The sequence below is a fragment of the Pipistrellus hanaki genome (genome assembly GCF_964339955.1).
Source record: "Pipistrellus hanaki genome assembly, chromosome: 5".
NCBI classification, from domain to species: domain Eukaryota; kingdom Metazoa; phylum Chordata; class Mammalia; order Chiroptera; family Vespertilionidae; genus Pipistrellus; species Pipistrellus hanaki.
The window spans coordinates 90,301,702-90,324,029 of NC_140507.1; the positions used below are offsets into that span (position 1 = coordinate 90,301,702).

The 22,328-nt window shown below is 61.5% G+C and overlaps 1 protein-coding gene across 1 annotated transcript in view; it reads left to right on the forward strand.

The window, feature by feature from the left end:
- Positions 1–22,328, forward strand: part of OBSCN (obscurin, cytoskeletal calmodulin and titin-interacting RhoGEF) — a gene marked incomplete at its 5' end in the record, with an annotated part of 160,607 nt that overhangs the window by 72,970 nt on the left and 65,309 nt on the right. Inside the window, 32 exon segments of the mRNA XM_084885131.1 lie at positions 255–530; positions 1,656–1,940; positions 2,077–2,343; positions 2,584–2,853; positions 3,700–3,966; positions 4,268–4,534; positions 4,736–4,848; positions 4,937–5,090; positions 5,253–5,414; positions 5,499–5,603; positions 6,081–6,347; positions 6,591–6,860; positions 6,974–7,240; positions 7,327–7,593; positions 7,701–7,967; positions 8,793–9,065; positions 9,680–9,763; positions 9,766–9,945; positions 10,143–10,409; positions 11,636–11,908; positions 12,277–12,543; positions 13,446–13,712; positions 13,814–14,077; positions 14,392–14,655; positions 17,122–17,385; positions 17,927–18,190; positions 18,491–18,754; positions 19,094–19,357; positions 19,899–20,162; positions 20,463–20,726; positions 21,066–21,329; positions 21,871–22,134. Coding sequence (XP_084741257.1) covers positions 255–530; positions 1,656–1,940; positions 2,077–2,343; positions 2,584–2,853; positions 3,700–3,966; positions 4,268–4,534; positions 4,736–4,848; positions 4,937–5,090; positions 5,253–5,414; positions 5,499–5,603; positions 6,081–6,347; positions 6,591–6,860; positions 6,974–7,240; positions 7,327–7,593; positions 7,701–7,967; positions 8,793–9,065; positions 9,680–9,763; positions 9,766–9,945; positions 10,143–10,409; positions 11,636–11,908; positions 12,277–12,543; positions 13,446–13,712; positions 13,814–14,077; positions 14,392–14,655; positions 17,122–17,385; positions 17,927–18,190; positions 18,491–18,754; positions 19,094–19,357; positions 19,899–20,162; positions 20,463–20,726; positions 21,066–21,329; positions 21,871–22,134 — 7,755 coding nt within the window.

A 22,328-nucleotide genomic window follows, 5' to 3' on the forward strand; every position in this document is an offset into this window, starting at 1 on the left:
GTCCCTCTGCTAGAGGGTGTGTGCTCCGGAGAAGTCCATCATGGTGTCTCCAGCAGGGACCGCCCCCTGGGCAGGAGTCAATGTGCAGATGAATGAGCTACTTGTGCTGAGAAGGTGCTGGGGCTTCTGCAGGCCACACAGAGCCTTGAAAATTTTCCCATCCTGCCACCTCCTTACTTAGTCCTTGCATCCAGAGTGCTGTCCTCCTGATTTAGAAAATATCTTTGACCCCGTGTGTGCCTCCCTGTCCACAGAGCCCAAGGTGGTGTTTGCCAAGGAGCAGTCTGCACACGGCGAGGTGAAGGCCATGGCCGGGGCCAGTGCCACGCTGAGCTGCGAGGTAGCCCAGGCCCAGACGGAGGTGACGTGGTACAAGGATGGCAAGAAGCTGAGTGGGAGCTCGAAAGTGCGTGTGGAGGCCACGGGCTGCACCCGGCGGCTGGTGCTGCAGCAGGCGGCCAAGGGGGACAGCGGGGAGTACAGCTGCGAGGCCGGGGGCCAGAAGGTCACATTTCGTCTAGATGTCCCAGGTGGGTCCCACCTGCCTCCCTGGGCAGAGAGGACAGGTACCTGGCCGATCAGTGACAGGCAATGTCTTGAAAGGCTGTGCAAGGACTGTTGGTGTGGTTGCACCTGTTGTGGTTTCTATGGACATGCCCTGCCTCAGGCCTATGTCCTCTACCGACCTGTTATGACTGAGGACATGGGCTGAAGCCTCTAGTGCAAGGCATTCTGGACATCTTTTGTCCCAGGTTTTTGCTCCTCTTTGTCACCTCCTCACCCTCCCCAAAATGGAACCTCTCATGGAGGCTTCTGCAGACCCTTAAGGGCTGAGGCCTAGAGCAGACAGTTTTGTGTTTTCAGTCCCCCTTTGCAATTACCGAGTCCAGCCTCGCTCTGGGGACCCTCAGCAGAGGGGCCGCTGGCTGTGGATGCCTTTTTCCACAGTGGAGTCTGGGTCCCTACCTCTGGCCTTGGGTTCCTAATTGTCCAGCAATTGTTAAGTCAGTCCGGGGATCTGGCCTCTCCTGGGGCACATCCTGGGCTGGTCCTGGTCCTGCTGGTGTGCTACCTGTCCCTTACAGCCCCCGCTGGGTTTCAGTCTTGCTGCAGGTGTTTGTCTTGAGCTGGCGGGCACGGCCCTGTGCCCAGGTGTGGCCCCATCGTACAGCCAGCATGTCTTCAGGTGCTGCCCTGGGTGGGCTCTTACAGGACCCACTTGGGTGCCTTCTGGGGCTTTCCCCTTCCCCCTTTGGTGCTGCTGCGCACTCCCCCCCACATGCGGAGCCTTTGTCCTGGACCCAGGCTCCCTGGAGGGCAGCCATTCATGCCTCTAGGCTCCTGGTTAGAGCCTGTGGCTCCAGGCCTGCGGTCCCCTGCAGGGGGCTCCTCTTGGCTGCTCTTTATGGCCCTGAGAGCCTGGATGGCCATCAGGGGGTGAGGCGCTCTGAGGCATTCCCTTTTGGGTCTGCTCAGTGGAAGCAGCAGCCAAGCCCTGGGTGAGCAAGGCATCGCATAGCAGTTGGAGCTTGGGCCAGTCCCACTTCAGGTCTCCTCCCTTGGAATGGTCGGAAGGAGGCAGGGACCAGGCCAGGGAAGCAGGGTCCCCCCTTTCTTGATGACTAACCCTCCCGCTCCTCCTCGCTGCACCCCAGAGCCAGAGCCTGAGCCCCCAGCCCCGGAGAGACCCGACCGCAGGGCGATTGTGGTGGTCAAAGAGCACGAGGACATCGTCCTGACCGCCACGATGGCCGCGCCCTCCGTGGCTGCGGTGACGTGGCTCAAGGACGGCGTGGAGATCCGGCGCAGCAAGCGGCACCAGATGGCCAGCCTGGGGGACACGCACACGCTGACGGTGCGGGGCACGCAGACTCTGGACAGCGCGGTGTACAGCTGCCGCGTGGGCGCCGCGGCGCAGGACTTCCCGGTGCAGGTGGAAGGTCAGCGGGCGGCGCGGTCCCTGCGAATCCCGCCTGCTGGGTCACCCGAGGGCGGTGTCCGGGAGTGGGTACCGTGGGGCTCGGGGCGCACGAAAGCACAGAGGGGGCCTCCGGGCTGACTCCTTCCTGTCCGCAGAGGTGGCCGCCAGGTTCTGCCAGCCCTTGGAGCCGGTGAGCGGGGAGCTGGGCGGCACGGTGACGCTGGCCTGCGAGCTGAGCCCGGCGCAGGCCGAGGTGGTGTGGCGCTGCGGGAGCACGCAGCTGCGGGAGGGCAAGCGCTTCCAGATGGCGGCCGAGGGGCCCCGGCGCTCCCTCACGGTGTCCGGCCTGCGGGCGGAGGATGCGGGCGAGTATGTGTGCGAGAGCCGCGACGACCGCACCAGCGCCAGGCTCTCCGTCCGCGGTACGCACCACGGCGGGCGCGGGGCGCGGGGCGCGGGGCGCGGGGCGCGGGGCGCGGGGCGCGGGGCGCGGGGCGCGGGGCGCGGGGCGCGGGGCGCGGGGCGCGGGGCGCGGGGCGCGGGGCGCGGGGCGCGGGGCTGGGCGTTCCGGGGCTTTACGGAGAAGGTGCTCTTCCGGGGCGCTTGCCAGTGGGGCCTCGCTGCTGCTCCCACCAACTTCTCAAGCGGGGCTCTGTCCATAGTCCCCCGCGAAGTCAAGTTCACGTCTGGCCTGAGCGCCGTGGTGGCGGAGGAGGGCCAGGAGGCCACCTTCCAGTGCGTGGTGAGCCCCGGCGACGTGGCGGTGCTGTGGTTCCGGGACGGCGCCCAGCTGCAGCCCAGCGAGAGGCTTCGGGTGGCGCAGAGCGGCGCCTGCCACAGCCTCACCATCTCGGGGCTGGTCCTGGAGGACGCCGGCCAGATCAGCGCCGAGGCTGAGGGGGTCACATCCTCCGCTGCCCTCCGCGTCCGAGGTGCGGGGGCAGGGGGTGCGGGGGCAGGGGGGTGGGTGGGCAGGGGGGAGGGTGGGAATGTGGGCCCCTCACGGGTGGGCTGGCATCCTGCTGCCCTGGCCCATCTCAGGGAGCACGGGGTTTGCACAGAGAAGCTGGGGTGGGACGGAAGGCTGGCACCTCCTCTAGAAGAGTCAGCTGGCGCGCTGTGTGTGCCCCTGGTGCGGAGGGATCCATAGGAGCCCATGGGTGGTGAGAGGGAGGCAGTGGGGTTGGCAGCCAGGGCACGCTGAGGCCGGAGGGGAGGAGTTTTGCTCCAGGAAGCCAGATTGTCAGTGAGAGCAGCCCTCACCCGAGGACAGGTGGGAGCCTTCGCAGGTCATAGTAAGAGCAATGTGGGCAGATGCGCTTTCTGGGGAGGTCATGGCACCGTGTGGGACAGGGAGGTCCACTCCAGCGTGTTTCTCTCCCTTAACGTTCTGGCTCCCAGGGCTCCAATGGAGTGGAGATGCTAATTCTACTGGTCTGGGGGAGGGGAGGACTCTGAGCCTGTCTCACCAGCTCCGTGCCCAGAGGCTACTGGTCACCACACGTAGGAGCTCCAGACACGGGAGCCTGGCAGGGCTGTTCAGAGCAGGGGAGCAGCGGTGGGAGGGGGCGTGAAAGGAGAGGCCTCCGTAGTCTCCATTCCCCCACGGAAGGATACTGTGCAGCTGGGCCCTGAGGACTGCTCAAGCCTCGCCTGGCGTGGAGTCAGCATGCGGTCGGGGCCCTGCTCTGCCGCTGGGGGCCGGGTGGGCAGGGGCCCTCTGTGCCGCGTGTTCCTGAGTGGCAGTGGCTGTGTGACTGCCCTTTCCCTGACCCCAGAGGCCCCCGTGCTGTTCAAGAAGAAGCTGGAGCCACAGACAGTGGAGGAGTGGGGCTCCGTGACCCTGGCGGTAGAGCTGACCAGGCCTTGGCCGGATGTCAAGTGGACGCGCAATGCCGCGGCCCTATCCCCAGGCGAGAACGTGGCGATCCACGCGGAGGGCGCCAGTCACCGCCTGGTCCTCCGCAGCGTGGGTTTCGCCGACCGCGGCTTCTACGGCTGTGAGACGCCAGATGACAAGACACAGGCCAAGCTCACAGTACAAAGTGAGCCTCAGGGCAGCTGGGGCTGGGGTCTGGCACCCAGGAGAGGGGAGGGCAGGGGGAGGGATGGAGAGGAACGAATTTCCCGCTGGGGACCTGGCCCTGGGAAGGGGATGAAAAAGGAGGGTTAGCAGGGGGGGAGTCGTATGGCTGGGGATGAAGTGGGCCTCCAGGGAGGGCACTCTCCTCCTGCGGGTGGGAGTGGGCCTCCCCCTCCTGGGCAGCACGCTGAGCTGAGGCCCCTGAGAAGGAGCGGGAGGGCGGTTCTCGGTGCCGGGGCACACCCTTCCTCCTTTCTCCGCAGTGCGCCAGGTGCAGCTCCTGCGGGGCCTGCACGCGGTGGAGGTGCAGGAGCAGGGCTCCACCACCATGGAGGTGGAGCTGTCCCACGCCGACGTAGAGGGCAGCTGGACCCGTGACGGGCTTCGGCTACAGCCGGGGCCCACGTGCCAGCTGGCAGTGCAAGGCCCCGTTCACACCCTCACGCTGTCAGAGCTGCGGCCACAGGATGGGGGTCTCATTGCCTTCAAGGCTCAGGGCGTGCACACATCGGCGCGGCTGGTGGTAACGGGTGCGTGGGGGGTGGGGCGAGACCCACTCCAGATGCCTGGTCCCTGTCTCGGAGGGGAGGCAGGTGGGGACGGGGTGTGGAATCTTGGGGGCCGGGGGGTGGGGGAGGGCACTCATTCCTAGAACCAGCTGAGTGATTTGGTCCAGCTCAGCCCCCCTCCACCGCTCCACCTGCCTCTCTCATCTCTTTCTGCCTCCCCAGAGCTGCCTGTGAGGTTCAGCCGCCCACTGCAGGACGTGGTGGCCACAGAGAAAGACAGAGTGACCCTGGAGTGTGAGCTGTCACGCCCCAATGTGGACGTGCGCTGGCTGAAGGTGCCTCTGTCCCTGGACGCTTCTGCTCCATCCTACTCCTCACCACGAGGGCCACCCCAGCGCCTGACCGGGTTTTGTACTCCCACAGGATGGCGTGGAGCTGCAGGTTGGCAAGACAGTGGGTATGGCAGCCAAGGGCACCTGCCGGACTCTCATCATTTACCAGTGTGCCTCTGGGGACCAGGGCGTGTATGTGTGTGACGCCCACGAGGCTCAGACCTCGGCATCCCTGAAGGTGCAAGGTGAGGCCTGGGCAGTGTGGGGGGTCAGGGCCAGGTGCAGGCCTCCTTGCCCCCTGGGTCCCCCATTGAGGTGCCAACCCTCTGGCACTCAGTAAGCTGCGGGGGGGGGGGGGGCAGGCAGCGCGGTGCTGCAGTGTAGCAGGGCCTCCCTCGCTGCCGCAGGACGCAACATCCAGATCCTGAGGCCCCTGGAGGACGTGGAGGTGATGGAGAAGGAGAGCGCCACCTTCTTCTGCGAGGTCTCCCATGACGACGTGTCTGCTCAGTGGTTCCGGGAGGGCAGTAAGCTCCGTTCCAGCGACAACGTGCGCATGCGCCAGGAAGGTGTGACAGCCAGGGCGGTGGCTGTGGGAGGGCCTCTTCCCACCCCCGTGCTCCTCCCCCGGTGCTGAGCGTCCGTGTTCCCAGGAAGGACACACACGCTCATCTTCCGGAGGGTCCTGGTGGAAGAAGCAGGAGAAATCCGGTTTGTAGCCGAAAATGCAGAATCTCGAGCCCAGCTCCGAGTGAGAGGTGAGGGGACCCAAGTGAGAACATAGACGGGTGCTGTGCCAGCTGTCCCGACGCAGGCCTGGGGCGCCCCCCCCTCAGGACAGGACGGGGTGACCCAGGAGGAGGCAAAGAGGGTGTGGCCCCTGCTGCAGGAGGACAGGGGTCCGAGGAGCAGCCCTTCTTGTTTGACATGGAGATGTCAGCGAGTTCTCCCTCCCGGGCTGCAGCAGGTGCTGGAGAGGAGGCCCTGGTGGCCTTGATGACAGGAGAGGGCGGCGGCCAGGCCTGAGGGAGGGCGGGATAGTCTGTGGGCAGGTGAGGTGATCACACGGAGCCATGGATGCGCAGGAGAGGGCAAGGGGGGCAGCAGGAGGGGCACGGCAAGAGGAGGGAAGGGTGGAAGGTAGGTGTGGGTGCACCTACTTTCTTCAAGGCAATTGTACGAAAGGGGTCAGACCTGAGGGGCCACCCACCTGACCCCTCCCTGCTCGCCCACAGAGCTGCCAGTGACCATTCTGCGCCCCCTGCGGGACAAGATCGCCATGGAGAGGCACCGCGGGGTGCTTGAGTGCCAGGTGTCTCGGGCCAGCGCCCAGGTGCGGTGGTTCAAGGGCGGCGTGGAACTGCGTGCCGGGCCCAAGTACGAGATGGTCAGCGATGGCCTCTACCGCAAGCTGGTCATCAGCGACGTGCAGCCGGAGGACGAGGACACCTATACCTGCGACGCTGGCGATGTGAAGACCTCTGCCCAGTTCTTCGTGGAAGGTGTGGGCGGGGCTGTGGGCAGCTGTCCTCTGGCATTGGCCCTGATGCCTGGAGGCAGCCGGGTCTGAGAAGGGCCTGTCTGGGGGGGGGGGTGTGTGTGGCGGGGGGGGGGGGGGGGGGGGGGGGGGGGGGGGGAGGGGAGAGGATGTGAGCACGGTGTGTTTGGAGGGAGGGTTTGTTCCCAGGAAGGAGTACAGGCGGGGGCGCTCCTCCTGCAGACGCGGTGCTGCCTCTCGCCCACAGAGCAATCCATCACCATCGTTCGGGGCCTGCAGGACGTGACGGTGATGGAGCCCACCCCCGCCTGGTTCGAGTGTGAGACCTCCATTCCCTCTGTGCGGCCGCCCAAGTGGCTGCTGGGGAAGACGCCGCTGCAGGCGGGGAAGGACGTGGGCATAGAGCAGGAAGGCACGGTGCACCGGCTGACGCTGCGGCGCACCTGCTCCACCATGACCGGGCCAGTGCACTTCACCATCGGCAAGTCGCGCACCACCGCCCAGCTGGTGGTCTCAGGTGGGCGCGCGGCCCAGCCCCCGGGCACAGGAGGGGCCCCTAGCAGACGGTGGTGTCCCGTCTGGCCCGGCCGCTCCGCAGCGCCGCGCTCTCTCTCTCCTCCCTCCGCGCAGACATCCCTGTGGTGCTGACAAGGCCGCTGGAGCCCAAGGCGGGCCGCGAGCTGCAGTCCGTGGTGCTGTCCTGCGACTTCAAGCCGCCGCCCAAGGCCGTGCAGTGGTACAAGGAGGACACGCCGCTGGTGGCCTCGGACAAGTTCAGGATGCGCCTGGAGGGCCACATGGCGGAGCTGCGCGTGCTGCGGCTCACGCCCGCCGACGCCGGCGTCTACCGGTGCCAGGCCGGCAACGCCCAGAGCTGCGCCCAGGTCACCGTGGAAGGTGCGCGGGGGGCGGGGGTGCAGGGCCGCCCCGAGGGGCCCGGGGGCGGCGGGGCCGGGCGCTGAGCCTCCGTGTACCCTCGGCAGCGCGGGAGGTGACGGTGACGCAGCCGCTGCAGGACGCGGAGGCCGTGGAGGAGGGCCGCGCCTGCTTCTCCTGCGAGCTCTCCCACGAGGACGAGGAGGTGGAGTGGTCGCTCAACGGGACGCCCCTCTACAACGACAGCTTCCACGACATCTCCCACGAGGGCCGCCGCCACACGCTGGTGCTGAAGCGGGTCAGGCGGGGGGACGCGGGCACCGTGCGCGTCTCCTCCCCCAAGGTGACGGCCACTGCCCGCCTGGAGGTCAGAGGTGAGGCGGCCTGCGCGGGGGAAGGGGTGTCTGTGGGAGGCCCCCCGGGGGTCTCCGCTGGTGAGGCCGCGGCTCCTTCGCTCACCTCCTGAAACCTCGTCCTGCAGCGAAGCCGGCGGTGTTCCTGAAGGCGCTGGACGACGTGTCGGCGGTGGAGCAGAGCGCCCTGACCCTGCAGTGCGAGGTCTCCGACCCCCAGGCGGGCGTGGTGTGGCGCAAGGACGGCGTGGAGCTGGGCCCCAGCGACAAGTACGACTTCCTGCACACGGCGGGCACGCGCGGGCTGGTGGTCCACGACCTGAGCCTGGACGACGCGGGCCTGTACACCTGCCACCTGGGCGCCGAGGAGACCTGCGCGCACGTCAGTGTGCACGGTGCGTGGGGCGTGGCTGGTATAGAAGGCGTGGCCACACTGAGGCTCCGCCCACTCAGGCCCAGGCTGTTGCACTGAGCCAGGGGAGGTCAGGCAGGCTCAGAACTCAGAATGGGCGGGCTTGACGTGATCCTTAGGAGGCCCAGATGCAGGCAGGTCAGCGGGGACGATAGCAACGGAGTGAAGCGGGCGAAGCCGTGCCTGATGGAGTCCCGCAGAGCTCGGGTTCCAACAGGGACCTGGAGACATTCCCTGTGCGCCAGGGAATGTGTTTGGGCGGGGGTGAAGCCAGTCACCGGAGCCGCTTGGAGGTGGGAAGCAGGAGAGGCCAGGGTATCAGGCGGGGATGCCCTGGGACTTCTTCCCCAACCAGGTGGTCGCTATCTTCGCTCCGCTCCGGTAGTCTTGTTCCCCTTCCACATGCATGACAGGCCTGTTCTCCGTGACCCCGTGGAGAGAGCCTGACATCCGGTGGGTTTTGAGATGAGACAGGAAAGGGGGGAGGGTGGTGCAGTGGGTTTGTCCCAGAGCTAGACGGCTCCTTCACTCGGGGCGCCTGTCCTTTCTCTTCCAGAACTCATGAGCTACTGAAAACCGATGCTCTGTTCTCTGCCCCTTGTTCCATAGCAGGGAGGCGGTGCCATCCAAACACCAGGGTGTGGCCAGCTGGGGGCCAAGGGGGCATTGGCTGAGGGGCAGCAGAGTCGGCTGGGGGTTGGGGTGGGTATTGGAGCCTCTGGAACATTATGGGGCTCAATGATGCTGGCCTTGAGGGGCAGGCATCTGGGGCCTGGCCAGAGTGACCGCTGCCTCCCGTGGTTCACAGACCTGCACGTGGGCATCACCAAGAGGCTGAAGAACGTGGAGGTGCTTGAGGGTGAGAGCTGCATCTTCGAGTGCATCCTGTCCCATGAGGACACGGGTGACACTGCCACCTGGACGGTCGGTGGGAAGACAGTGGGCAGCTCAGACCGCTTCCGGGCTGCCTGCCAGGGCCGGAAGTACACCCTGGCCGTGCGAGAGGCGCTGCCGAGCGACTCCGGGGAGGTGGTCTTCTCTGTGCGCGGCCTCACCTCCAAGGCCTTGCTCCTCGTCCGAGGTGGGCACCACGCACTGGGCGGACGGGCCACTCTCTCCAGGCAGCCTGGAGTGGGAGCCTTCGGCTGGGCAGCTTTCCAGGCGGAGGGGGGGGGGCCGGGGGAGGGGTAGAGGGGAGTGGGGCTTCTGGGGACTATCCCCCTCAGCCACCAGTGGGGTCCCAGAACTTCGATCAGGATGCGGGGTTTCTGGTCATCTAGGGGCAGGAGCAGGGCTTCTGGTCTCGCATCCGTGGTCCGATGGCTGTGGTAGCTCCGGGGCACATGGTCTCCGAGCCAGTGAAACTCACCGAGCTCGTGCTCCCAGCATAAACGCTGGTGCAGATCGGTGAAGCCTGGTTCACAGCGGGCTCCAGCCATGGCTATGCGGTGTCACGGGCTCTGAACAATGCCGAGAGCACCTGTGCTCTCCTATCTCCCCTCAAAGGGCTCCCTGTCACGGGGGGGACTCCTGGCATTCCAAGGCTCCGGGGCTCCTGGGTTTGATGTCCTAGAATTTCAGGCTCTTTGTCTGCGGGCGTGGCCTCCAGAGCCTGAAGGTTTCCAAACACCAGCCCTGCCATCGTCTCTGCCGTGGCTGTGGCCCGGCCTCACGGGCTGCTTCTTGTTCCTTCAGGAAGGCCGGCGGACATCACAAAGCCTTTGGAAGACCAGCGGGCCCTGGCCGGGGAGGATGCGACGCTGAGCTGTGAGCTGTCACGGGGGGACCCCCGGTGCGCTGGCTGAAGGACGGGAAAGTCATTCGCAAGAGTCAGAAGTATGACCTGCTCAGCGAGGGCACGCGAGCCGTGCTGGTCGTCCACGCGGCCTCACTCAAAGATTCCGGAGAATACACGTGTGAGACGGAGGTCTCCAAGAGCACAGCCAGGCTCCGTGTGGAAGGTAACCCCGCCAGAAACGCTGAGGCTGCGCCCAGGGCCTCTCCCCCTCCGTGTGTCATGGGGCCATCCCTCAGGGCCTCCGCTGTGCTGTTCAAAGTGGAGAGGGAAGGGGCTCAGCCCAGTCCCTGAAAAACTGCCCATGTCCTGTGGGGTCTGTAGGCCTCACACCCGCCCCCCCCTTCTGATTTCTGCCTCCAGAAAAGCCAAACCGGTTCACTGAGGAGCTGGCTGACCTGCAGGTGGAGGAAAAAGGTGTGGCTGTGTTTACCTGCAAGACCGAGCGCCCTGCAGCCACGGTGACCTGGAGAAAGGGCCTCTCTGAGCTGCGCCCCTCGAGGAAGCATGCACCCAGCCAGGAGGGCGTGACCTTGAGGCTCACCATCAGTGCCCTGGAGAAGGCGGACAGTGACACGTACTCCTGCGACATTGGCCAGGCAAGGTCCCAGGCTCGGCTCGTGGTGCAAGGTGAGGCTGGCGCATTGCACGGATTTCACGACCTGTGATGTGGCTGGTGCAAGCCTTGTGTGAAACTGCCTCTGAGGCCTGGGACCAGCCCAGCCTTGGTTCCCCATCTCCTGGAGGGGCTGCCTTGGGTGGCTCATCTCGGTGGCCTCCCAGCTGGACCTTGTGCGAATGAGTTCCCAGCTGGACCTTGTGCGAATGAGTCAGCAGTCCTCATTTATTACTGCATTTGTGTCTCTGGAGCTCCTCCTGTGTGCGTGAGCTCCCGTGTATTTGCACACAGATGGACCGCTTCTGAACATGGAGGTCTCCAGGTTTGAGGAACAGTTTGTAGCTGGCAGGCAGGCTGAGGGTCATCCTTGTCTCCATCTCACAGATAAAGAAGCTGATGCTTTACATACGGTCAGAGGCTGGGCCAGGGTTGTTGGGCGTGTAGGCATCCGGGCATCTGACCTTCCGGATCCCGGGGCCAGCATCCAGGGTCCGTTCCTCCTTCCTTCCCTCCCTTCCTCCCTCTCACTCTTCTGAAAATCAGTGGAAAAAATACCTCAGGCATCCTTGTATGAGGATTAAAAGCAAAAAACACTCTCAAGAGCTCATTTGGTGGCCAATGCCTTTTCTCTCAGTGTCAGTCTTCAAAACTATTTTTCTCTGACCAGTCACCTCTGGACGCACCAATTGTCCTTTCCAGTGCCTTGTGCACAGTGTCCATCCAGTGTCTTTTGTTTGGTGTCTAATGCCTGGTGCCCGGCATATGGCAGCTTCAAATCACCCGTGAATATGGAGAAATCTGTTTTACACCCATTTTTGTGTTTAACTTTTTCTAAGTGTCCCTGACCTAAGTTGGCAGGGGGAAAAAAATTTCCTAGCAATTCATGTTGTCAGATCTCCAGAGCATTGAGCATTGGATTTAAATTTCACATAGGCACATGTCTTTTTCCACACTCTGATGTCTTCTGTTAATACAAGATTTGATTTCATTACGTGACTCTGGGGACAGGTGCACTGGCAGGGACGAGCTGGAAGCACAGCTGTGGAGTGGCCATCGTGAGTCATTCTCATGTTCCACAGAAGGACCGAGGGGGACTGGGGCGTGTCCGTGGGCCTGGTCAGTTTAGCTCTGACTTCCTTGCTGTTTCTCAGTTTTCATCATCCTGAACCTGTTACAGGTCTGGGAGAGCACCCCGTTTCCCTTGGTGGGGTCCTTATGTGTCCCCTCTGTCCCCCAGGTCAGAGAGTGCTCATCACAGAGGACCTGAAGGACGCTGAGGTGCAGGAGGGCTCCTCAGTCACCTTCAGCTGCCGTATCTCCCCTGCTGACTATGAGCCTGTCTACTGGTTCCTGGACAAAACGCCTCTGCACCCCAATGAGCTCAACGGGATTGAGACCCAACCGGGCGGCTACCACGTGCTCACCCTGCGGGAGCTTGGGCTCAAAGACTCGGGCACTGTCTACTTCGAAGCGGGCGACCAGCGGTCCTCGGCCACCCTGCGGGTCACAGGTGGGCTGCATGCCAGTGCTGTGGTGGGGACCCTCCGTGTGGCTCGGGATGCAGTGTGACCCCGGGGCTCAGAGAGCAGGTGCTGTGGGCTGGGCCTTGGGTCCCAGGGTGGGCTGGGGAGGCTGGGTGTGGCTGTTTCTGGATGCATCATTGCACGTGGTATGCAGAGCTGATTCCATGGTCAGCGTGGCACAGGCCTGGCCATACCCCTGGCTTGTGGGGAGCCATGCAGAGGCTGGCCTGTCTGTGCAGCCAGGCTGAGGTGGATAGATGGGTACTGACCTGGGGTGTCCCCTGGGCTGCAGCGACACCTGGAGCTTCTCCTGCAGGAGCCCCCATGTGCCCTGTACTTCCCTCTCTGTCCCCAGAGAAGCCAAGTGTCTTCTCCCAGGAGCTCACGGATGCCATAATCATGGAGGGGGAGGATCTGACCCTGGTCTGCGAGACCACTGTCCCGGACAGCCCTGTGCACTGGACCAAGGATGGGAAAACCCTGCGGGGGTCGGCCCGGTGCCAGCTGAGCCGTGAGGGCTGCCGAGCCCAGCTGGTCATCAAGGGCACCACCCTGCAGGATGGCGGGCGCTACAAGTGTGAGGCCGAGGGTGCCTGGAGCAGCTGCATCATCAGGGTCCATGGTGAGCCCTCAGGCAGGAAGGACCAGGCAGCTTCCAGGCATGCTCTGTGCCCACAGCTCTCATCTTGTTCAGGGCAGGGGCGGCCCCAGACCTCACCCAGCTCCTTCCCTCTCTGTCTTTGCCCTCTCGGTGTCTGTGTGTGGGGGGGGGGGGGGCGGTGTTGTGCTTTGTCTGGCTCTGTCTCTCCACTCATCCTCCCCTCACTGCTTCTCCCCATCTCTGGGTCTGGGTCTCTGCTGCTGAGAGAACCTTTCTCACCCTCTGCTGGTCTCCTGACTGCCAGTATCTTTATTCCTCACTTTGCCTTGTCTTCTGACATCTCTCCTCCCTCCTCCGGGCCTGACTTATCTCCACCAGCCTGGGCTGTGTAACAAATACCACAGACATGGCAGCTCAAACACCTGTCATTTCTCTCTCCCAGGCCTGGAGCCTGGACGTCTGGGACCCAGGTGTGGGCAGGGCTGGTCCCCTGGAGGCCTCTGTCCTTGCTGTGTGGGTGGCCACCTCCTCCTGTGTCCTCCCTGGGCTGTCCCTCTGTGTCTGTGTCCTGATCTCTTCTTCTTATAATGACGCCAGTCACATGGGATTAGAGCCCATTCTGGTGATCTCACTTCACCTTCTTCACGTCTTTAAAGGCTCGGCTTCCCAATGCAAGAACCATCTGAGGTCCTGGGGTTGGGGCTCCCATGAGTGAAGGGGGGCACAATGCAGCTCCTGACACCCCACCCTTCTGTGCTCTTTGGTTTGGCTCCTCCTCCTGGAGGGTCCCCGGCACTAGCCCCTGGTGTAGAAGGGTGGGGTGGGCCTCCCGCACCCTGCTGGTCCCTGCAGCCCTCCTCAACTGTGGGGGAGCCCTGGGTGCATGCGGGAGCGAGGACAAGCTGAGCCTGCGCCTTCCACAGCGCGGCCGGTGCACTTCCGGGAGGGCCTGAAGGACGTGGAGGTGCTGGAGGGCGGTGCTGCCACCCTGCGCTGCCAGCTGTCCTCGGTGGCTGCCCCCGTGGAGTGGCGCTGCAGAGATGAGGTGCTGAGGCCGGGAGGCAAGTACAGGATGCGGCAGGAGGGCACCTTGCTGGAGCTGGTGGTCCGGGACCTGCAGCCCGGCGATAGTGGGCAGTATGTCTGCTGCTTCGGGGACCAGACAACCTCAGCCACGCTCACCGTGAAGGGTACGCGTGCCCTGCCCTGCCCTGCCCATGCAGCCCCGTCAGTATCCTTCGTCCCTGGTAGGAGGATGAGGATGAGCTTCTCTGTCTCTGGCCCTCCACAGCCCTGCCTGCCGAGTTCATAGGAAGACTGAGGAGCAAGGAGGCCACAGAAGGGGCCGTGGTAACGCTGCGCTGCGAGCTGAGCAAGGAGGCCCCCGTGGAGTGGAGGAAGGGGCCCGAGACCCTCAGAGCTGGGGACAGAATCAGCCTGAGGCAGGACGGGGCCGTGTGTGAGCTGGAGATCCGTGGCCTCGTGGTGGCGGATGCCGGGGAGTACTCGTGCGTGTGTGGGCAGGAGAGCACGTCGGCCACACTGACCATCAAGGGTAAAGACCGTGTGTGGCCACGCAGAGCTGTGCTTTGGTGTCCGATTACTCTCTTCATGACGTCTGCCTGCGCGCATTCCATGTTCTCTGCTGTCTCAGTGTCGTTTACTTCCCATCATTCCACAGAATCCCTTCCATCTTCCGGCGTTGTGCAAACCACGAGAAACCTGCATCTAGGCCACTTCTCGCTGCTGTGTCACTGATGGTTTTGTCCTGTTTCCTGTCAGTGTCTGCGTCAAGTCCTCTGTCCTGTTAGGTCCTGCTCCAAAGCTCTTCACAGAATCTAATGTTCTGTGTCTGTTTGGCCTCCACAGTCCTGCCTGCCGAGTTCATAGGAAGACTGAGAAGCAAGGAGGCCACGGAAGGGGCCACAGCCACACTGTGCTGCGAGCTGAACAAGGCGGCCCCCGTGGAGTGGAGGAAGGGGCTGGAGACCCTCAGAGCTGGGGACAGAGTCAGCCTGAGGCAGGACGGGGCCGTGTGTGAGCTGGAGATCCGTGGCCTCGTGGTGGCGGATGCCGGGGAGTACTCGTGCGTGTGTGGGCAGGAGAGGACGTCGGCCACGATAACAGTCAAGGGTAAAGACCATGTGTGGCCACATGGAGCAGTGGCTCTGTGTCTGAGAGCTTGGGCAGGTCCCTTGCTCTGTCCGTGTGTGTAGGTATTTCCACCTCCTGTGTCTTCGGCTATCCTGCAGCAGGAGTCTTAGCACATAGCTGTGTGAGGCCTTCCCAGATATAGATCAGAAAACAAGGTTTCCTCTTTCACAGGGTCACCTCTGGGGATGGAGGGGCGGGGGCAAGGGGAGAGTAGCCACACAACACAAATGGCAGGATACAGTCCTCTTGAGGAGGCCATGCCAGCATGGATTAGGAAGTAGATCTAAGTGTGGCCCTTGATGCAGAGATATCAGGAGTTATGATCAAGGGAAGGAGCCAAGCATGTGTGACTGGCCATGACAGAGCCATAGAGGTGATCTGGGTCCACTGTCTAGGACCTGGGTGCCATGGGAGGTAAGGCAGCTGTAGAGGGTGAGGAAGTGGTGTGGGTGTGAAGACTGAGGACGAGGTGAGGTGGGTGTGAGGGGAGGAGGAAGTGAGGTGGGTGTGGGAGGTGAGGAGGAGGAGGTGAGGTGGCTGTGGGAGGGGAGGAGGAGGTGAGGAGGGTGTGGGAGGTGAGGTGGGTGTGGGTGGGGAGGAGAAGATGAGGTGGGTGTGGGAGGGTGGGAAGAGGGGAGGTCTGAAATGGTGGAAGGACAGGGAGGGCTGGGTTGAAGAGCACAGCCCTAGCCAGGAAGGGATGGTTGTGTCCATGCCAGAGTGGAGGGTCTGTGACTGGTTTCTGTGGCTGGTGGGCAGGTGGGCATCCTCTCTGGGTTGGGCTCTGCGTCTTGTGTTGTGGTGGGTCTGATGGTTCTCCCCTGCAGTAGCAGGGGGCTTGCTGGGTGTGGGCAGGTGGTCTCGAGTGAACTGAGAGGCCAAGTTGAGGGGTGGGGTAGGGGCTCACTCAGCTGGAGTTGGTGGGCTGGCCAATGGCATAGGTGGATGGTAGCCAGTTGTGTGGGCACCCCAGAAAGAAGACAGATGGGTGTCCCCTCTCATCAAAGCAGCCCCTGTGAAGGGCATCCTGCCTGTGACCCTGGGGCCACACCTCCAAAAGGTGCCTGTGTCGCCAGCTTGGTATGTGTGGCCTGTTTCTTGTCTGCAAACTGCAGCATCCAATGGTCTGTGTGTCCATCTGAGCCTCCATAGTCCTGACCCCCCCAATGCACAAAAGTCCTGGGTCCTTATACGGCCATGGAGGTGCCATGTTCACGCTGCACATGTCTGTGAATTGTGAAGGGTTCCCCCAATAAGTGGTGGACAGGCCTGAGACCCTCAGTGTTGGGGAATCAGGACCGGGCCTGGCCATAGTGAGGTATGTATGGCTGGCAGTCTGGTGACAGGTCAGGGGGTCCGGGTCTTCAGGGGCCCTCCTGAGGTCCTGGCCCCTCCTGAAGGGCAAGTAGATGGACAGAGACAGATGTCCTAGGAGGACCCACGGAGCAACATCGATGAAGGAGCCCGGGCAGGGTGGGCCTCAGAAAGTGCAAAGGGAAGGGCTCCTCTGCAGGTGTGAGGGCCGCCAGTCATGGGCCTCCAGACCCGCTCAGAGACAAGGTGGACAGCGAAGAAGAGGATTCTGAATGGCCATCATGTGCACGATGTTCAAACCTTGGGGGAGAAGCCACCACCATGACTCATTGGGCTGCACGAACAGAGCACTGCACCTCCAGCAAGGACGCACTATGCCTTGTGCTAGTCAGACTTCCCGGGAGACCAAAGGAGCATGGGCTCCGAGGGCTTCACTCAGCCAACAGCCAGAGCACTGGATCTGCGGTGACAAGCTACAGGTGGCTCCAAAGAGTTGCTTCTAGAAGGGTTGGGGTTCCCAGGACAACGGTACTGGGGTGACAAGCTCATGGACCTTCCTGGCCGGGGTGTTCCTTACTCTGGCCTGTCCAGCTATGGCCTCAGGAGCTACAGGAGGTGATGAGGAGTGAGTGCGGATGCAAACTCGTGGGAGAGATGTAGGCAGCCCTTTCCACATCTCCTTCTCCAGCCCTGGAGTGGGCCATGGCTACGGTGTTATCTCAGCAACCTGGTGTGGCAAGTGAGGGAAGGGGCCAGGGGTCTTGACTCTGACCTCAAATGAAGTCTGAGGCAGGACAAGTAACAGAAGATTCCAGATTACATCCTCTGGTCACCGTCCCTGTCCATTGAAATTATGGCCATTTCCCTGTGTCTGTCCTGGTGAGAGGTCCCCACTGAGCATCCAATGGTCTGCGTGTCCATTGAGGTTCAGCTCCTCCTCGCCACTGGGGTTCAGCTCCTCCTCCTCATTGGCCTCCACCTGGATGGGCACCACTTCCCCCCACTGTGTCCATGTGTTCATGAGTCCACGTTTGCTCCAAAGTGTGTTTCAATGTCAAGTGTCCATGTCTTGTTCAAACCCCCAAGTTCCCAGGCAGTCTGATGTTTTCTGGGTCCTTCTGAACTCCCTAGCTCTGCCTGCGAAGTTCACAAAGGATTTGAGAAATGAAGAGGCCACAGAAGGGGGCACAGCCACACTTCTCTGCGAGCTGAGCAAGGAGGCACCCGTGGAGTGGAGGAAGGGGCTTGAGACCCTCAGAGCAGGGGACAGAGTCAGCCTGAGGCAGGATGGGGCCGTGTGTGAGCTGGAGATCCGTGGCCTCGTGGTGGCGGATGCCGGGGAGTACTCATGCGTGTGTGGGCAGGAGAGCACGTCGGCCACACTGACCATCAAGGGTAACAACAACTGTGACCAAACAGAGCCCTATTTTGGTGTCCGGTTTCTTGTTTCATGACATCTGTCTGCACTCTTTCCATGTTCTCTGCTGTCTCAGTGTCGTTTGCTTCCCATAATTCCACAGAATCCCTTTCACCTTCCGGGCTGTTGTGCAAACCACGAGAAACCAGTATGTAGGCCATTCCTCATCCCTCATGTCACCACTGCTTTTGTTCTGTTTCCTGTCAGAGTCTGTGTCACCTGGTCCATCCAGTCATGTCCTGCCCCAAATTTCCCCACAGAATCTGTTTCACTGTCTTTCCGGTCATCCCGGCCCTGTCCACCAGTTTCATACAAAGCCTGTGGCCTGAGGCGTCCATGAAAGTGGCACAGCCCTGCTGTTCACAGCTGGTTGAAGGGTGCCACCATGCACAATGTGACTGGGCACACCCAGCATGTAGCTCGTGTCCACATGGGTCTTATGTCTCCTCTGTGCTGTCCACGTCTTGTCTTATCCATGGCTCATATGTGTGATTGCGCCCATATCTTTCTGACTCCCAGCCCTGCCCGCCAAGTTCACAAAGGGTCTGAGGAAAGAAGAGGCCATGGAAGGGGCCACAGCTACACTGCGCTGCGAGCTGAGCAAGACGGCCCCCGTGGAGTGGAGGAAGGGGCCTGAGACCCTCAGAGCTGGGGACAGAGTCAGCCTGAGGCAGGAAGGGGCCGTGTGTGAGCTGGAGATCCGTGACCTCCTGGTGGTGGATGCCGGGGAGTACTCATGCGTATGCGGGCAGGAGAGCACACTGGCCACGCTGACCATCAGGGGTAAAGACCGTGTGGACCAATAGCTTGGTGTCTGCAGAGATCTCCTTCCCCTCTGTAGGACTACGGGGCAGGGTTTCTCCTTGAGCATCTCCCCACTGTGGCCAATTTCATGTTCTGATATTTGTGTCGTCCTTTCTCTCCTCTGTTCCTCTCCTCCATTTGCCTCTGTCACCATCTGTGCATTCGTTCTCATTGACACTGTGGCCCTTTGCAGTTTCTGTTGTCCTTGTAGGTGTCCTTGTCTTGGACACAGAGTCCCACAGAGTCTGAAGTTCTCTGTGACACTCTGACCCTCTGCAGCCCTGCCCGCAAAGTTCATAAAGAGTCTGAGGAAGGAAGAGTTCATGGAAGGAGCCACAGCCACACTGCAATGCGAGCTGAGCAAGGCGGCCCCCGTGGAGTGGAGGAAGGGGCTGGAGACCCTCAGAGCTGGGGACAGAATCAGCCTGAGGCAGGACGGGGCCGTGTGTGAGCTGGAGATCCGCGGCCTCGTGGTGGCGGATGCCGGGGAGTACTCGTGCGTGTGTGGGCAGGAGAGCACGTCGGCCACACTGACCATCAAGGGTAAAGTCTGCATATGGCCTCAGGGACCAGTGGCTTGGTGTCTGCACATTTCTACTCTGTCAACACCTGCTCCCTTGTAGCATCCATGTTTATGTCTCCAACTGGAGTCCCTGAGCATCTCCCAGCTTCATCTCTTCGTCCAGAGGTCCTGATGTCCATGTGTAGTCCTTTGTGTCTAATGTTCTTCTTGTTCCATTTGCCTCTGTCACCATCTGTGCATTCGTTCTCATTGACACTGTGGCCCTTTGCAGCTTCTGTTGTCCTTGTGGGTGTCCTTGTCCTGGACACAGAGTCCTGCAGACAGTCTGAAGTTCTCTGTGTCACTCTGACCCTCCCCAGCCCTGCCCGCGAAGTTCACAAAGATCCTGAGGAAGGAAGAGGCCACAGAAGGGGGCACAGCCACACTGCGCTGTGAGCTGAGCAAGGAGGCCCCCGTGGAGTGGAGGAAGGGGCTGGAGACCCTCAGAGCTGGGGACAGAATCAGCCTGAGGCAGGAAGGGGCCGTGTGTGAGCTGGAGATCCGTGGCCTCGTGGTGGCAGATGCCGGGGAGTACTCGTGCGTGTGTGGGCAGGAGAGCACGTCGGCCACGCTGACCATCAGGGGTAAAGACCGTGTGTGGCCAAGCAGAGTCCTGTTTTGGTGTCTGGCTCCTTGTTTCATGACATCTCCTGCACTCATTCCATGTTCTCTGCTGTCTCAGTGTCGTTTGCTTCCCATAATTCCACAGAGTCCCTTTCACCTTCCGGGCTGTTGTGCAAACCACGAGAAACCAGTATGTAGGCCATTCCTCATCCCTCATGTCACCACTGCTTTTGTTCTGTTTCCTGTCAGAGTCTGTGTCACCTGGTCCATCCAGTCATGTCCTGCCCCAAATTTCCCCACAGACTCTGTTTCACTGTCTTTCCGGTCATCCCGGCCCTGTCCACCAGTTTCATACAAAGCCTGTGGCCTGAGGCGTCCATGAAAGTGGCACAACCCTGCTGTTCACAGCTGGTTGAAGGGCGCCACCATGCACAATGTGACTGGGCACACCCAGCATGTAGCTCGTGTCCACATGGGTCTTATGTCTCCTCTGTGCTGTCCACGTCTTGTCTTATCCATGGCTCATATGTGTGATTGCGCCCATATCTTTCTGACTCCCAGCCCTGCCCGCCAAGTTCACAAAGGGTCTGAGGAAAGAAGAGGCCATGGAAGGGGCCACAGCTACACTGCGCTGCGAGCTGAGCAAGACGGCCCCTGTGGAGTGGAGGAAGGGGCCTGAGACCCTCAGAGCTGGGGACAGAGTCAGCCTGAGGCAGGATGGGGCCGTGTGTGACCTGGAGATCCGTGGCCTCGTGGTGGCGGATGCCGGGGAGTACTCATGCGTATGCGGGCAGGAGAGTACACTGGCCACGCTGACCATCAGGGGTAAAGACCGTGTGGACCAATAGCTTGGTGTCTGCAGAGATCTCCTTCCGCTCTGTAGGACTACGGGGCAGGGTTTCTCCTTGAGCATCTCCCCACTGTGGCCAATTTCCTGTCCTGATATTTGTGTCGTCCTTTCTCTCCTCTGTTCCTCTCCTCCATTTGCCTCTGTCACCATCTGTGCATTCGTTCTCATTGACACTGTGGCCCTTTGCAGTTTCTGTTGTCCTTGTGGGTGTCCTTGTCTTGGACACAGAGTCCCCCAGAGTCTGAAGTTCTCTGTGACACTCTGACTCTCTGCAGCCCTGCCCGCAAAGTTCATAAAGAGTCTGAGGAAGGAAGAGTTCATGGAAGGAGCCACAGCCACACTGCAATGCGAGCTGAGCAAGGCGGCCCCCGTGGAGTGGAGGAAGGGGCTGGAGACCCTCAGAGCTGGGGACAGAGTCAGCCTGAGGCAGGACGGGGCCGTGTGTGAGCTGGAGATCCGCGGCCTCGTGGTGGCGGATGCCGGGGAGTACTCGTGCGTGTGTGGGCAGGAGAGCACGTCGGCCACACTGACCATCAAGGGTAAAGTCTGCATATGGCCTCAGGGACCAGTGGCTTGGTGTCTGCACATTTCTACTCTGTCAACACCTGCTCCCTTGTAGCATCCATGTTTATGTCTCCAACTGGAGTCCCTGAGCATCTCCCAGCTTCATCTCTTCGTCCAGAGGTCCTGATGTCCATGTGTAGTCCTTTGTGTCTAATGTTCTTCTTGTTCCATTTGCCTCTGTCACCATCTGTGCATTCGTTTTCATTGACACTGTGGCCCTTTGCAGCTTCTGTTGTCCTTGTGGGTGTCCTTGTCCAGGACACAGAGTCCTGTAGACAGTCTGAAGTTCTCTGTGTCACTCTGACCCTCCCCAGCCCTGCCCGTGAAGTTCACAAAGATCCTGAGGAAGGAAGAGGCCACAGAAGGGGGCACAGCCACACTGCACTGTGAGCTGAGCAAGGCCGCCCCCGTGGAGTGGAGGAAGGGGCTGGAGAACCTCAGAGCTGGGGACAGAATCAGCCTGAGGCAGGATGGGGCCGTGTGTGAGCTGGAGATCCGTGGCCTCGTGGTGGCGGATGCCGGGGAGTACTCATGCGTGTGTGGGCAGGAGAGCACGTCGGCCATGCTGACCATCAGGGGTAAAGACTGTGTGTGGCCAAGGAGAGTCCTGTTTTGGTGTCTGGCTCCTTGTTTCATGACATCTCCTGCACTCATTCCATGTTCTCTGCTGTCTCAGTGTCGTTTGCTTCCCATAATTCCACAGAGTCCCTTTCACCTTCCGGGCTGTTGTGCAAACCACGAGAAATCAGCATGTAGGCCACTCCTCATCCTTCATGTCACCACTGGTTTTGTTCTGTTTCCTGTCAGAGTCTGTGTCACCTGGTCCATCCAGTCATGTCATGCTCCAAATTTTCCCACAGAATCTGTTTCACTGTCTTTCCGGTCATCCCGGCCCTGTCCACCAGTTTCATACAAAGCCTGTGGCCTGAGGCGTCCATGAAAGTGGCACAGCCCTGCTGTTCATAGCTGGTTGAAGGGCGCCACCATGCACAATGTGACTGGGCACACCCAGCATGTAGCTCATGTCCACATGGGTCTTATATCTCCTCTGTGCTGTCCACGTCTTGTCTTATCCATGGCTCATATGTGTGATTGCGCCAATATCTTTCTGACTCCCAGCCCTGCCCGCCAAGTTCACAAAGGGTCTGAGGAAGGAAGAGGCCATGGAAGGGGCCACAGCTACACTGCACTGCGAGCTGAGCAAGATGGTCCCCGTGGAGTGGAGGAAGGGGCCTGAGACCCTCAGAGCTGGGGACAGAGTCAGCCTGAGGCAGGATGGGGCCGTGTGTGAGCTGGAGATCCGTGGCCTGGTGGTGGCGGATGCCGGGGAGTACTCGTGCGTGTGTGGGCAGGAGAGCACGTCGGCCACACTGACCATCAAGGGTAAAGTCTGCATATGGCCTCAGGGACCAGTGGCTTGGTGTATGCACATTTCTACTCTGTCAACACCTGCTCCCTTGTAGCATCCATGTTTATGTCTCCAACTGGAGTCCCTGAGCATCTCTCAGCTTCATCTCTCCGTCCAGAGGTCCTGATGTCCATGTGTAGTCTTTTGTGTCTATTGTTCCTCTTGTTCC